The sequence below is a fragment of the Bombina bombina genome, chromosome 6 (genome assembly GCF_027579735.1).
Source record: "Bombina bombina isolate aBomBom1 chromosome 6, aBomBom1.pri, whole genome shotgun sequence".
Taxonomy (NCBI): domain Eukaryota; kingdom Metazoa; phylum Chordata; class Amphibia; order Anura; family Bombinatoridae; genus Bombina; species Bombina bombina.
This window is the reverse complement of record NC_069504.1, coordinates 478,249,405-478,264,458: the sequence shown is the minus strand read 5'-3', so window position 1 is coordinate 478,264,458 and position 15,054 is coordinate 478,249,405. Positions and strand designations below refer to the sequence as shown.

General features: G+C 39.2%; 1 protein-coding gene across 7 annotated transcripts in view; it reads right to left on the bottom strand.

Annotated features, from left to right (window-relative positions):
- HERC1 (HECT and RLD domain containing E3 ubiquitin protein ligase family member 1) overlaps positions 1-15,054 on the bottom strand; it is a 683,410-nt gene that overhangs the window by 387,882 nt on the left and 280,474 nt on the right. For 6 of the 7 annotated variants that reach the window (XM_053717285.1, XM_053717288.1, XM_053717289.1 and 3 more), the window contains exons 30-31: positions 9,851-10,088; positions 7,483-7,652 (exon numbers count right to left, since the gene is read on the bottom strand). In XM_053717285.1, the coding sequence (XP_053573260.1) occupies positions 7,483-7,652; positions 9,851-10,088 (408 nt within the window). The remainder of the gene's footprint in view (positions 1-7,482; positions 7,653-9,850; positions 10,089-15,054) is intronic. The other variant, XM_053717287.1, reaches the window with a different exon arrangement.

The window sequence follows — 15,054 nt, the reverse complement described above, 5'->3', positions numbered from 1 at the left end:
TCTTAAACCAACACTTTCAAGTAAGTAAACATGCAGTCTTTTTCTTAGCAAACCAGGAAGAAGTAGGCCCTAGTTATTTATTAATAAATACAATGATACTGTTCGGTAGGAAACTGGTTTTAAAATATTGGCAGTCTAACAAAGAACCCAAATTCTCTGAATTTAAAAAGGGGATAACATATCAAATGTTTCTAGAACAAGCCTCAGTACAAGCACAGATAGATAACAACATTAGGTTCTTTTTAAATAAATGGGGGATTTTCATTAAATCTCTGGATCAGGAAACTCAAAAATTGATCCTGCAGCCATTTAAAAATTCTCTCTTCTTATTGGAAGCTAACCTTAGAGGTGAGTGGCTGCTTGACTGAAGGATTCTGGTGAAAGCTGGTTGAGGAGAGGGGGGGGCTGTGTGGGTTTTTTTTTTTTTTTTTTTTTTTTTTTTTTTCTTTCTTCTTCTTTTCTCTTCTCTGTTTTTCTTTTCTCTGTGTGTGTGCCAGTTAGGATCTAGAGTTTATAGCATTAATGGTGATCAGAGTTTTGGGAGGGTTTTTATGCATTAAGAAAAATTGCCAGGTCAGAGTTGTCTTTCTTTCGTTTCTCGAGTGGATAGGTGAACTTCTTCACCCATTTAAGGTGTCCTTTCATGTCCAAGCGAGACTGTATTCTGTTTTGTATTAACGTACACTTTTTGCAAGTATTTTTCTTATTTGCTTTTTTGTTGGATTCACCTACTGTTAAATGTTTATCTTTCTTGGCAAAATAAAAAGAAATTTAAAAAAAAAAAAAGATGCCAAAGAAATGGCAGAAGCTTTCTGGCCTTTTCTAGAACCGGAAAAGATAACAAATAGACTAGAAGTCTTACGGAAAGATTTCGTAGCTTCAACATAATATTTCAAAGCTCTAACAACATCCAAAGAATGCAACGATTTCTCCTTAGAATTCTTAGGATTAGGACATAATGAAGGAACCACAATTTCTCTACTAATGTTGTTGGAATTCACAACTTTAGGTAAAAATTCAAAAGAAGTTCGCAACACCGCCTTATCCTGATGAAAAATCAGAAAAGGAGACTCACAAGAAAGAGCAGATAATTCAGAAACTCTTCTGGCAGAAGAGATGGCCAAAAGGAACAAAACTTTCCAAGAAAGTAATTTAATGTCCAATGAATGCATAGGTTCAAACGGAGGAGCTTGAAGAGCCCCCAGAACCAAATTCAAACTCCAAGGAGGAGAAATTGACTTAATGACAGGTTTTATACGAACCAAAGCTTGTACAAAACAATGAATATCAGGAAGAATAGCAATCTTTCTGTGAAAAAGAACAGAAAGAGCAGAGATTTGTCCTTTCAAAGAACTTGCGGACAAACCCTTATCTAAACCATCCTGAAGAAATTGTAAAATTCTCTGTATTCTAAAAGAATGCCAGGAAAAATGATGAGAAAGACACCAAGAAATATAAGTCTTCCAGACTCTATAATATATCTCACGAGATACAGATTTACGAGCCTGTAACATAGTATTAATCACAGAGTCAGAGAAACCTCTTTGACCAAGAATCAAGCGTTCAATCTCCATACCTTTAAATTTAAGGATTTCAGATCCTGATGGAAAAAAGGACCTTGTGACAGAAGGTCTGGTCTTAACGGAAGAGTCCACGGTTGGCAAGAGGCCATCCGGACAAGATCCGCATACCAAAACCTGTGAGGCCATGCCGGAGCTACCAGCAGAACAAACGAGCATTCCTTCAGAATCTTGGAGATTACTCTTGGAAGAAGAACTAGAGGCGGAAAGATATAGGCAGGATGATACTTCCAAGGAAGTGATAATGCATCCACTGCCTCCGCCTGAGGATCACGGGATCTGGACAGATACCTGGGAAGTTTCTTGTTTAGATGGGACGCCCTCAGATCTATTTCTGGAAGTTCCCACATTTGAACAATCTGTAGAAATACCTCTGGGTGAAGAGACCATTCGCCCGGATGCAACGTTTGGCGACTGAGATAATCCGCTTCCCAATTGTCTACACCTGGGATATGAACCGCAGAGATTAGACAGGAGCTGGATTCCGCCCAAACCAAAATTCGAGATACTTCTTTCATAGCCAGAGGACTGTGAGTCCCTCCTTGATGATTGATGTATGCCACAGTTGTGACATTGTCTGTCTGAAAACAAATGAACGATTCTCTCTTCAGAAGAGGTCAAAACTGAAGAGCTCTGAAAATTGCACGGAGTTCCAAAATATTGATCGGTAATCTCACCTCCTGAGATTCCCAAACTCCTTGTGCCGTCAGAGATCCCCACACAGCTCCCCAACCTGTGAGACTTGCATCTGTTGAAATTACAGTCCAGGTCGGAAGCACAAAAGAAGCCCCCTGAATTAAACGATGGTGATCTGTCCACCATGTTAGAGAGTGTCGAACAATCGGTTTTAAAGATATTAATTGAGATATCTTCGTGTAATCCTTGCACCATTGCTTCAGCATACAGAGCTGAAGAGGTCGCATGTGAAAACGAGCAAAGGGGATCGCGTCCGATGCAGCAGTCATAAGACCTAGAATTTCCATGCATAAGGCTACCGAAGGGAATGATTGTGACTGAAGGTTTCGACAAGCTGCAATCAATTTTAGACGTCTCTTGTCTGTTAAAGACAGAGTCATGGACACTGAATCCATCTGGAAACCCAGAAAGGTTACCCTTGTCTGAGGAATCAAAGAACTTTTTGGTAAATTGATCCTCCAACCATGATCTTGAAGAAACAACACAAGTCGATTCGTATGAGATTCTGTTAAATGTAAAGACTGAGCAAGTACCAAGATATCGTCCAAATAAGGAAATACTGAGATTCTCGTTTCTGGACAAGCATTACCAGTTTGTGGCTCTGCCGTTTGGCCTAGCTATACCCTGTTCTCTGATTACAGACAGAAGGGCACCAAGAACCTTTGTAAAAATTCTTGGAGCTGTAGCTAGGCCAAACGGCAGAGCCACAAACTGGTAATGCTTGTCCAGAAACGAGAATCTCAGGAACTGATAATGATCTGGATGAATCGGAATATGCAGATATGCATCCTGTAAATCTATTGTGGACATATAATTCCCTTGCTGAACAAAAGGTAAGATAGTCCTTACAGTTACCATCTTGAACATTGGTATCCTTACATAACGATTCAATATTTTTAGATCCAGAACTGGTCTGAAAGAATTCTCCTTCTTTGGTACAATGAAGAGATTTGAATAAAACCCCATCCCCTGTTCCGGAACTGGAACTGGCATAATTACTCCAGTCAACTCTAGATCTGAAACACATTTCAGAAATGCTTGAGCTTTTACTGGATTTACTGGGACACGGGAAAGAAAAAATCTCTTTGCAGGAGGTCTCAACTTGAAACCAATTCTGTACCCTTCTGAAACAATGCTCTGAATCCAAAGATTGTGAACAGAATTGATCCAAATTTCCTTGAAGAAACGTAACCTGCCCCCTACCAGCTGAGCTGGAATGAGGGCCGCACCTTCATGTGGACTTAGAAGCAGGCTTTGCCTTTCTAGCTGGCTTGGATTTATTCCAGACTGGAGATGGTTTCCAAACTGAAACTGCTCCTGAGGATGAAGGATCAGGCTTTTGTTCTTTGTTGAAACGAAAGGAACGAAAACGATTATTAGCCCTGTTTTTACCTTTAAATTTTTTATCCTGTGGTAAAAAAGTTCCTTTCCCACCAGTAACAGTTGAAATAATGGAATCCAACTGAGAACCAAATAATTTGTTACCCTGGAAAGAAATGGAAAGTAAAGTTGATTTAGAAGCCATATCAGCATTCCAAGTTTTAAGCCATAAAGCTCTTCTAGCTAAAATAGCTAGAGACATAAACCTGACATCAACTCTGATAATATCAAAAATGGCATCACAGATAAAATTATTAGCATGCTGAAGAAGAATAATAATATCATGAGAATCACGATGTGTTACTTGTTGCGCTAAAGTTTCCAACCAAAAAGTTGAAGCTGCAGCAACATCAGCCAAAGATATAGCAGGTCTAAGAAGATTACCTGAACACAGATAAGCTTTTCTTAGAAAGGATTCAATTTTCCTATCTAGAGGATCCTTAAACGAAGTACCATCTGACGTAGGAATAGTAGTACGTTTAGCAAGGGTAGAAATAGCCCCATCAACTTTAGGGATCTTGTCCCAAAATTCTAATCTGTCAGACGGCACAGGATATAATTGCTTAAAACGTTTAGAAGGAGTAAAAGAATTACCCAAATTATCCCATTCTTTGGAAATTACTGCAGAAATAGCATTAGGAACAGGAAAAACTTCTGGAATAACCACAGGAGCTTTAAATACCTTATCTAAACGTTTAGAATTAGTATCAAGAGGACCAGAATCCTCTATTTCTAAAGCAATTAGTACTTCTTTAAGTAAAGAACGAATAAATTCCATTTTAAATAAATATGAAGATTTATCAGCATCAACCTCTGAGACAGAATCCTCTGAACCAGAGGAATCATCAGAATCAGAATGATGATGTTCATTTAAAAATTCATCTGTAGGGAGAGAAGTTTTAAAAGATTTTTTACGTTTACTAGAAGGAGAAATAACAGACATAGCCTTCTTTATGGATTCAGAAACAAAATCTCTTATATTATCAGGAACATTCTGCACCTTAGATGTTGAAGAAACTGCAACAGGCAATGGTACTTTACTAAAGGAAATATTATCTGCTTTAACAAGTTTGTCATGACAATCAATACAAACAACAGCTGGAGGAATAGCTACCAAAAGTTTACAGCAGATACACTTAGCTTTGGTAGATTCAGCACTTGACAGCGATTTTCCTGTAGTATCTTCTGACTCAGATGCAACGTGAGACATCTTGCAATATGTAAGAGAAAAAACAACATATATATGAAGCAAAATTGATCAAATTCCTTAAATGACAGTTTCAGGAATGGGAAAAAATGCCAAAGAACAAGCTTCTAGCAACCAGAAGCAATAAAAAATGAGACTTAAATAATGTGGAGACAAAAGCGACGCCCATATTTTTTCGCGCCAAATAAGACGCCCACATTATTTGGCGCCTAAATGCTTTTTGGCGCCAAAAATGACGCCACATCCGGAACGCCGACATTTTTGGCGCAAAATAACGTCAAAAAAATTACGCAACTTCCGGCGACACGTATGACGCCGGAAACGGAAATAGAATTTTTGCGCCAAAAAAGTCCGCGCCAAGAATGACGCAATAAAATGAAGCATTTTCAGCCCCCGCGAGCCTAACAGCCCACAGGGAAAAAGTCAAATTTTAAGGTAAGAAAAATGGCTAAATCAAAATGCATTATCCCAAATATGAAACTGACTGTCTGAAAAATAAGGAAAGCTGAACATTCTGAGTCAAGGCAAATAAATGTTTGAATACATATATTTAGAACTTTATAAACAAAGTGCCCAACCATAGCTTGGAGTGTCACAAAAAATAAGACTTACTTACCCCAGGACACTCATCTACATATAGCAGATAGCCAAACCAGTACTGAAACGAGAATCAGTAGAGGTAATGGTATAAATAAGAGTATATCGTCGATCTGAAAAGGGAGGTAAGAGATGAATCTCTACGACCGATAACAGAGAACCTATGAAATAGACCCCGTAGAAGGAGATCACTGCATTCAAATAGGCAATACTCTCTTCACATCCCTCTGACATTCACTGCACGCTGAGAGGAAAACCGGGCTCCAACTTGCTGCGGAGCGCATATCAACGTAGAATCTAGCACAAACTTACTTCACCACCTCCATCGGAGGCAAAGTTTGTAAAAACTGAATTGTGGGTGTGGTGAGGGGTGTATTTATAGGCATTTTGAGGTTTGGGAAACTTTGCCCCTCCTGGTAGGAATGTATATCCCATACGTCACTAGCTCATGGACTCTTGCTAATTACATGAAAGAAACATAGCTTTTATTACAGCCTTTAAAATTCCATAACGTTTTGGGCACCGGTCCGGTCCCTTTGAGAAATGGCACTCAGATACAAACACCCAGTATATATATATGTGTGTGTGTGTGTGTGTGTGTGTGTGTGTGTGTGTGTGTGTGTGTGTGTGTATGTATGTATGTATGTATGTATATATATATGTATATATATATATATATATATATATATATATATATATATATATATATATATACACACACACACACACACACACACACACACAGTATGTAGTGTTCTCCCCAGGGCTTTTTACGTGGGCGTACCACCCAATTGATTTTACTGACGAACTGGATCAAATTTAAGCCCATATTAAGCTAGCATTACATATACATATATTAATTTATTTTCATAGCCAGATTGATTCCTGTAAAAGATCCCCACTCTAAGATCTGGATTTGCACAGATCTTAGAGTGGAAATATTTTACGGGAATCAATCCAGCTACAAAAATATTCAAAGCAGGGAATGAGTGGCTCCTTACTTCCGCATTTGGATATACATACATATACGCACACACATATATATATATATATATATATATATATATATCCTCCATGTGTATCTGCACTCACAATTCAGGTAGGTCATCGACTAGGGTGCAAAGTCAGTATATCAATAGAATCTTCTTCAAGCAGGGACTGCACTCACTGGATTTGGATAAAATAATTCTTATTTATTAAGTGGTAACGTTTCAGGGTTCGCAGACCCCTTCCTCAGACCAAACAATGTGCAAATGGTAACAGTGAATCTTAAATATGCTAAGCCCCACGCATCAAACCGTTTAAAAAATTGCGCCAAAACCGATTTCCATGGCAGCATCACAGTTGCCTGGTTACAAATCTAAGTAAACATTAAATGCATAGTGAATTCCCATAACAAAATTAATCTAGTGCAAAATACATGCAGTGCATAAATACCATTCATCTATTCATAATACCATATATGTCACATTATAAGAATACATTGATTCAAAGTTATATATCCTCGCAGGTATTGCCTCATGTGAGTCACATTTGGATAAGACATCAAGTATAATATATACCAAGCAGATAAAAAAGTAGATAAAAAAAAGCTATAAATGTGTATTTTGTAGTGTTATACATCTGATAACTACATAACACACACTGTCATTATGGCAATTTAATCGGCTTATAAGTCTTATCTTTACCTGCAGCTGGCAGCAGCTGAAGTATAACTGTTTACACAGAACTTACTCTGCTGAGCTGAGGAAATTGTAAGGTAAAACATCTTCCTTTTTTACATAGAGATGCTCAGGTGATATTTTCCTGTCAGTTTTTTACAGTTATGCTGCATCATTTTCAAGTGATTTAGCATATAAGTATTATGTCCCTTTAAGTTTGCAATCTATTTGTAACACACTGCAAGAGTATTCATACTAATCAACATTAGTGGGTATTTAGTTACCAAATATCATTGAATGAAAAGGCATGCAGCTCTGTGCATGACACAGTCAGCATATTTTTATTTTATGGTATACATACCTCTGATGTCCTTCCTGTCACTCTCCCCTGCTATTTCTGCCTTCCTGTCCTCTTCCTCATCACTGAAAGATGCCATGACTCCAGCCTGGGAGAGAAGGTTCTTCAGCTGACTGCACAGAAGATCCAGCAAAGCCTGAACCACTTTTGGACTTAATTTATCAGCATATGTTCTATAGTGGAAAAAGGACAGATAGTTAGGTAGCACATAAATGTTGAAGGAAGGGGGTAGCTGTTAAATATAATGGAAAACAGGGTTTTGTACTTATTAAATTTAATTCTTCCCATTATAAGAAACAGCACATGTAAGCAAATAGTTTAAATTCAAATTGATGAAGGCAGAACATTCTACAAGAAACCTTTCTTGCCTGGCACTTCTCTCCCCTCCATTTTAATCTTTAGCCATGCAATGGGAGAAAGTAGAATAAAAAAAGAGCTAAATCAAAAGGAAAGGGCTAATTTACAATGTTTTCATGTGATGTCACTTAGAATTTCAAAATAACAACAGATGAAAAATTATTCTGTACAATTGGGTTAGCACCAAAGCAGTGGGACTATATATAGGAAGGGTGGAGAAGACTAGAGATCAACAGAATCAGAGAAAAGCGTAAAAACTTTAAGTTGTTCACAGAGACCCAGCAGATAGACGATTCTTTCTACAAATTGGCTAGAATAATGGCAAAAAAAAGATAACAGGAAAAAGAGGGTTCCTACTATAAAGAGGACTATACATTTTGCTGAAGAGTGCACTGGTTGATAAGTATTTAAGTATCAAAATATTACATTTTAACTGTTTTAACTTTTTTGATCCAGTCTCATATTGATCCAGTATTTCTCTCACTGCCACACAACAGTGAGTAGAAGAGCCTCACAGAATGATTTAGGGTTTGGACAAAAAGGATGTAAGGACCATCACTGAGTTTAACAATGAGGACCACATCACATTCAAAAGGAAATCTTAATTACAGTCTGCAAATATTAGGGGAACTTCTGTTGCACAACAAAGGTTAATACATAAACCTCAAATATTGTCTTTTAATGTATGAATGTCGTCTCATAACTAAATACCTGAACAACTTGCATAAATCAATGCGACATCCATATACCATTTTCTAACCTAATGCACAGTCCAGTGAGTGCATATACACATGTATTCTTGTAGAGGAGACTCTTGAGGTAAAGCATACTTGCAGTAAAGCCCACAAGCCAAACCCAAAGTTGTGGGAAAGATAAGTGGGTAGATCAAAGCCCCAGATTAATAGCAGTATGTGGTGATGTACAACTCTAGCAGTTTGCAGGAGTGGAAAACAGAGGGAACAAAATTATGTTGTTTGAATGAAGAATCTGCGTATATAAAAATAAATGCAGAATAGAAAGAGCTCCAAAATGATGTAGCCATCTCTAAACAGAAAGTAAAATAAACTGGAGGGAGAGGAGAGGTATAAGGAGGAGGGGTTTCCAGTTGAATTTTCTGTATAACCAACTTTAATTAATCATCTCATGTTTCATGAAATTGTGATCTGAATGTAAATATCACTGGGATGAGTTAGTAGCTATTCAAATTATTTTTATTTTCAAATATCTGCTTTATAAGCCCCTGGGTAGCACACACCAAGGGCTTTGTGCTCCAGGGCATAATTACAATCATTGGGTGTTAAGGCACTCAGTCCCTTCACTCTGATACTAAGTCACACACTACCTTTTGATTGTCAAATTCTTGCCTGTGTTGGGCAAAGGATAGTATGTGATACTGGAATTATAGGTAATGTCACATACACTATAATTACTTTCGAAGAGCATAGAAAGGAATTCATCATGTGGTTGGAGAATGCAGTAGAGTATCATCTAGCACAGGAAGAAAGTTTGCTCCCCCAGACACCAAGAATCATAGGAGGGGTGCAGAGTGGATTAATGTGTGCCTCTTTAAACCTTGTGCCATGTGAATTACTGGCAAAATAAGTTAAAAACTACTCACTAGTGATAAACATAATAAAATGATGATAATAGGCTAAAAATGATCAGGGCTGTTGATGAAGAAGAAAAGATTTATGTGAACATAGCAAAGCACAAAAATAAATTCACTTTGAATTTAAGATAGCAGATCAACAGACAGTAAATTACTAAGTGTTAAGGCAACTGGCTTCTGAAGTAAAAAAACAGCCTATAACATTAAAATAGGTAACACAAAATTGTCCAAAAGCAAGCAGTTTTATATGTATAAAAAATATATTCCTTGGGTATATATGGCTATTATCTAATTATATAATATTATGATGAAATATTATTAGGACCATTTAGAAAACATAAGTTATCAGAAAGTAATATGATTTAAGACAATAACATAAGCAAGAAGGCTTAGGATTTTGCTCACCCTGTGGTTATGGCAAGGATTTGGAGTAGTCTGGTGCTTGCCACTTTAAGAGCAGTGCTGAGTTGAGAAACTCCGGATCTGGGAAGAAGCTGCAGTGGCTGCCCAAGCATTGTATCTGTGCCACATAGCTGAGACAGGACACTAAGCAGACCAGTGGATATTGCCAAAGATACATCAACTGGCTGGTACCGAACGCTGAGGGCAAAGACCGTCACCAGAAGAAGACGTTGCTGAGCTTCTGAAAAGAAAAGTAAACTTACAAATCTCTTAAAGGCTCAAAACACAGCATTACAAACTAACAATTATCTGTAAAAACCATAATTTAACACAGAACATTGACGAACAAAGCAAAAAATTAAATGCATGCTTACCTGATAAATTATTTTCTTTCCTGGCATGGAGAGCCCACGAATCTATTCTAATTACTAGTGGGAATTCAACTCCTGGCCACCAGGAGGAGGCAAAGAACACCCCAGCAGAGCTATTAAGTATCACTCCTACTTCCCATAAGCCCCCAGTCATTCAGCCGAAAGAATATGGAAAGAGAAGATGACACAAGGGTATAGAGGTGCCTGAAGTTTATACAAAAAAGCCGTCTTAACTCAAATTAAGGGCGGATGGTGGACTCTCCATGCCAGGAAAGAAAATAATTTATCAGGTAAGCATACATTTTGTTTTCTTACCAATGGCATGGAGAGTCCACAAATCCATTCTAATTACTTGTGGGAGCCAAAACCCAAGCTAGAGGACACAGAATGGAAGGGACGGAGAACAAGATAGGCGGACCTAAACAGAAGGCACCACCGCTTGAAGAACTTTTCTCCCAAAAGAAGCCTCAGCCGAGGCAAAAGTATAAAATTTGTAGAATTTGGAAAAGATATGCAAGGAGGACCAAGTGGCCGTCTTGCAGATTTGCTCCACAGAAGCTTTATTTTTGAAGGCCCAGGAAGAAGAAACAGCCCTAGTGGAATGTGCCGTAATTCTCTCAGGAGGCTGTTGATCAGCTGTCTCATAAGCTAACCGGATAACACTTCTCAACCAGAGAGAAAGAGTAGTAGAAGTGGCCTTCTGGCTCTTATGCTTACCAGAGAAAACAACGAACAGGGCAGAAGATTGCAGAAAATCTTTAGTTGCTGGAAAGTATTTTAGAGCAAGCACAACATCCAAGTTATGCAACAGTCGTTCCTGCTGAGAAGAAGGATTAGGACAAAACGAAGGAACAACAATTTCTTGATTGATGTTTTGATCCGATACTATCTTGGGAAGAAATCCCAACTTAGTACGAAGGACCACCTTATCCGCATGAAAAATAAGGTAAGGGGAATCACACTGCAGAGCCGAAAGCTCGGAAACTCTGCGAGCAGAAGAAATAGCAAGGAGAAACAAAACTTTCAAAGATAACAACTTAATATCAACTGAATGCATAGGCTCAAACGGAGCCTGCTGCAGAATCTTAAGAAGATAAAGGCTCCAAGGAGGAGCAACAGGTTTACACACAGGCCTGATTCTGACCAAGGCCTGCACAAAAGATTGAACATCTGGCAGATCTGCCAGACATTTGTGTAAAAGAATAGACAATGCAGAGATCTGACCCTTCAGAATACTGGCAGACCTTTCTCCAGGCCATCCTGAAGAAAAGACAAAATGCGAGAAACCCTCACCCGACTCCAAGAGAAACCCTTTGATTTGCACCAATAAAGGTATTTACACCATACCTTATGGTAAATCTTGCAAGTAACAGGTTTACGAGCCTGAAGCATGGTATCAATGACCTTCTCAGAAAAACCACGCCTAGCTAAGACTAGGCGTTCGATCTCCAAGCAGTCAGCTTCAAAGAATCTAGATTTGGGTGGAGGAAGGGACCCTGAAGTAGAAGGTCCTTCCTCAAAAGGCAACCTCCAAGGGGGAAGAGATGACATCTTCACCAGATCCGCGAACCAGATCCTGTGAGGCCAGGCAGGAGATTAGAATCACAGATGCCCTCTCCTGTTTGATACGAGCAATAACTCGAGGAAGGAGAGCAAACGGCGGAAACAGGTACGCAAGACTGAAGTCCCAAGGAACCGCCAGAGCATTGATCAGAGCTGCTTGTTGACCCGTACCTTGGAAGCTTGGCGTTTAGATGAGACGCCATCAGATCCAAATTCAGAACCCCCCACCTGAGGGTTATCATTGTGAATACCTCCGGATGGAGAGACCACTTCCCGGAATGAAAAGTCTGCCTGCTCAGAAAATCTGCTTCCCAGTTGTCCACCCCTGGGATGTGGATGGCAGAGAAAAGACAATCTTCAGACTCTGCCCACTGGAGAATGCGAATCACCTCCTTCATAGCTAAGGAACTCTGAGTTCCTCCCTGGTGGTTGATATACACCACCGAGGTGATGTTGTCTGACTAGAACTTGATAAACCGGACCAAACGCAATTGAGGCCAAGCTGTTAGGGCATTGAAGATTGCTCTCAATTCTAGAATATTTATTGGGAGAGAAAAATTCTCTCGAGTCCAAAGACCCTGAGCCTTTAAAGAACCCCAAACTGCACCCCAGCCCGACAGGCTGGCATCTGTAGTCCCAATCACCCAGTATGGTGTAAGAAAGCATGTTCCCTGAGACAGATGGTCCTGAGAAATCCACCACGATAGAGAGTCTCTCGTTAGGTGGGTCTAGAACAATCCTCTGAGAGAGATCTGAGTGGTCTCTGTTCCATTGTCTGAGCATGCAAAACTATAGAGGTCTCAGATGGAAATGAGCAAGAGAAATAATGTCCATGGAAACAACCAATTACTTCCATACGCTAAGCCACTGATGGACGGCTAGAGGACTGAAGTGAAAGACAAGAAGAAAGAATTTTGGATTTTCTGACATTTGTCAGAATAATCTTCATGGACAGTGAGTCTATGATCGTCCCCAAAAAGCATACCCTGGTGTCTGGCACCAGGGAACTCTTTTCCAGATTTACTTTCCACCCATGGGAACGAAGAATAGACAAAAGAGATTCTGTGTGAAATGAAAAGATTGCGCCTGAACCAAGATGTCGTCCAGGTATGGCGCCACCTCTATCCCCTGAGATCTGACCACCGCCAAAAGGGTCCCTAGGTCCTTTGTAAAGATCTGAGGAGCCGTGGCAACAAATTGGAAGTGTTTATCTAGAAAGGCAAACTGCAGGAATTGGTTATGTTACCTGTGAATAAGAACATGAAGATACGCGTCATTCAGGTCAATCGTAGTCATAAACTGACCCTCCTGAACCAAGGGTAGAATGGAACGTATAGTCTCCATTTTGAAAGACGGAACCTTGAGAAATTTGTTGCGACACTTGAGGTTCAATATTGAACAGAAAGTTCCCTCCTTTTTTGGGAACCACAAAAAGGTTAGAGTCTGAGTTCTCCAAAGTAGCTAGGACCTCCTTCAAGAGTAAACGGAGGTGCTCCGGCTTAAATCTAAAATTAACCTCCTCTGGATCTGCTGTACTAGCGACAGCCGTCTCAGAGACTGAAATCTTGCCCTCAGAAGCCACTGAGGAATGATCCTCCTCAGATAACAGAGTAGCAGTTGAATTCCACAGCACCAAAAAATAAGGAAAAATTTTTTTTTTAAACTTTAAAGCATTTATTGATCCTTTTAGCTTTCATAAAGCACAGGCACACAGCAGCAAATGCAACAATTGTATCATTAAAAACAAACTGCTGTTTCTTATGTCTTCTATAATCTTATCATATGATAAATTAATTTATGTTGTATGTAGCTTATACACAGAGAATTAAATATTACCTTACATTTAATATTATTTACAAAAATACTGTCATGTCTATTTCCCTATTGATACCTTTGGGCACTAAGGTCTCTAATTTATGTATCCAAAAGGACTCGTTTCTCTTCAATTGCAGTTCCCTGTTCCCTCCTCTCCTTAGGGGTTCTAGGCTGTCTATGACCTGCCACCTCAATTGTGATATATTGTGGCCTGCTTCAAGGAAATGGCAGGAGACTGGGGCCTTCATATCCCCACATCTTATATTTGATCTATGTTGGCTGAGTCGGTCATGTATTTTCCTTACTGTCTCACCTAAATAGATTTTTGAGCATGGACATTTTATTAAATATATGACGTGTAGATTCACAAGTATAAAATCCATTAATCTTAAACTTTTTGCCTGTATGAGGGTGAACAAATTCCTTGCTTTTAATCACTGAATTACAACTAGCACAATTGAGGCATGGATATGTGCCATGTGATTTGGAAGATATGTATGTTTGCAATTTACCTTTAGTTGTTCCTATGTCATTTGCTGCTATCTTACTGAGAGGTGTTTGCAGTGGCCCTCTACCACGTGCATCAGGTGTGTCCTGTTTGCCAAATGTGAACTGTCAGATAACAGAGTGGCTGGCTAACGCAAACTTAGTGGAGTCAGAACTCTTTGTACGAGATATATTCTCAGATTTCTTCTCTCTCTTACCAGCAATAGGAAAAGCTGATAAGGCTGCACAAATCACAGAAGTTATTTGTACAGCAAAATCTCCTGGTAAATAAACACCCCCAAAAACTTGTTGAGAGGAACCGCAGGGCACTGCATGTGTAACTGCTAAAACTTGGGACGTTTGAGGGGAAAGCTGAGGCATGGTACGGACAACATTATCCTGAGGGACAGATGGCTCTGAGAGGAAATTTTTATTTTTAGACATATGCATATTGTTTAAACATGAGGAGCAAAACTGCACAGGAGGAATAATTTGAGCCTCCAAGCAATATAGACAGGGCCGCCACTAGAAATTTTGGGGCCCCTGACTTAACCATTGATCAGGCCCCCCCCCCCCCTCCTCCTCCTTTGACATGTGCAATTTTTTACCAAGTGACTAAAACGTATATGCACTTTATTCTTAAGTGTCTATTTAAACTTGGAAATGTTGTAAAGGTAGTAACATACAAACACACAGATACACTCATACACTGAAACACACACACACACTCACACATAAGGATTTACATATAGACACTCTAGCAGACATGCAAAGAAACACACTCAGACACAGACACCCAAACAGACACTCAACACTTGTTTACATTGACCTGACAAGTAATGAGATAAACTACAATTTTGTAAAAAAAAAAAGGAAGGAGATTTATAAAACAAAATATGGAGTTCTGATTATCTTTTTGTAAAGGAAGATGCCAACTAAATGATGACAACAGCATGCAGTAGCTGAAAGGAA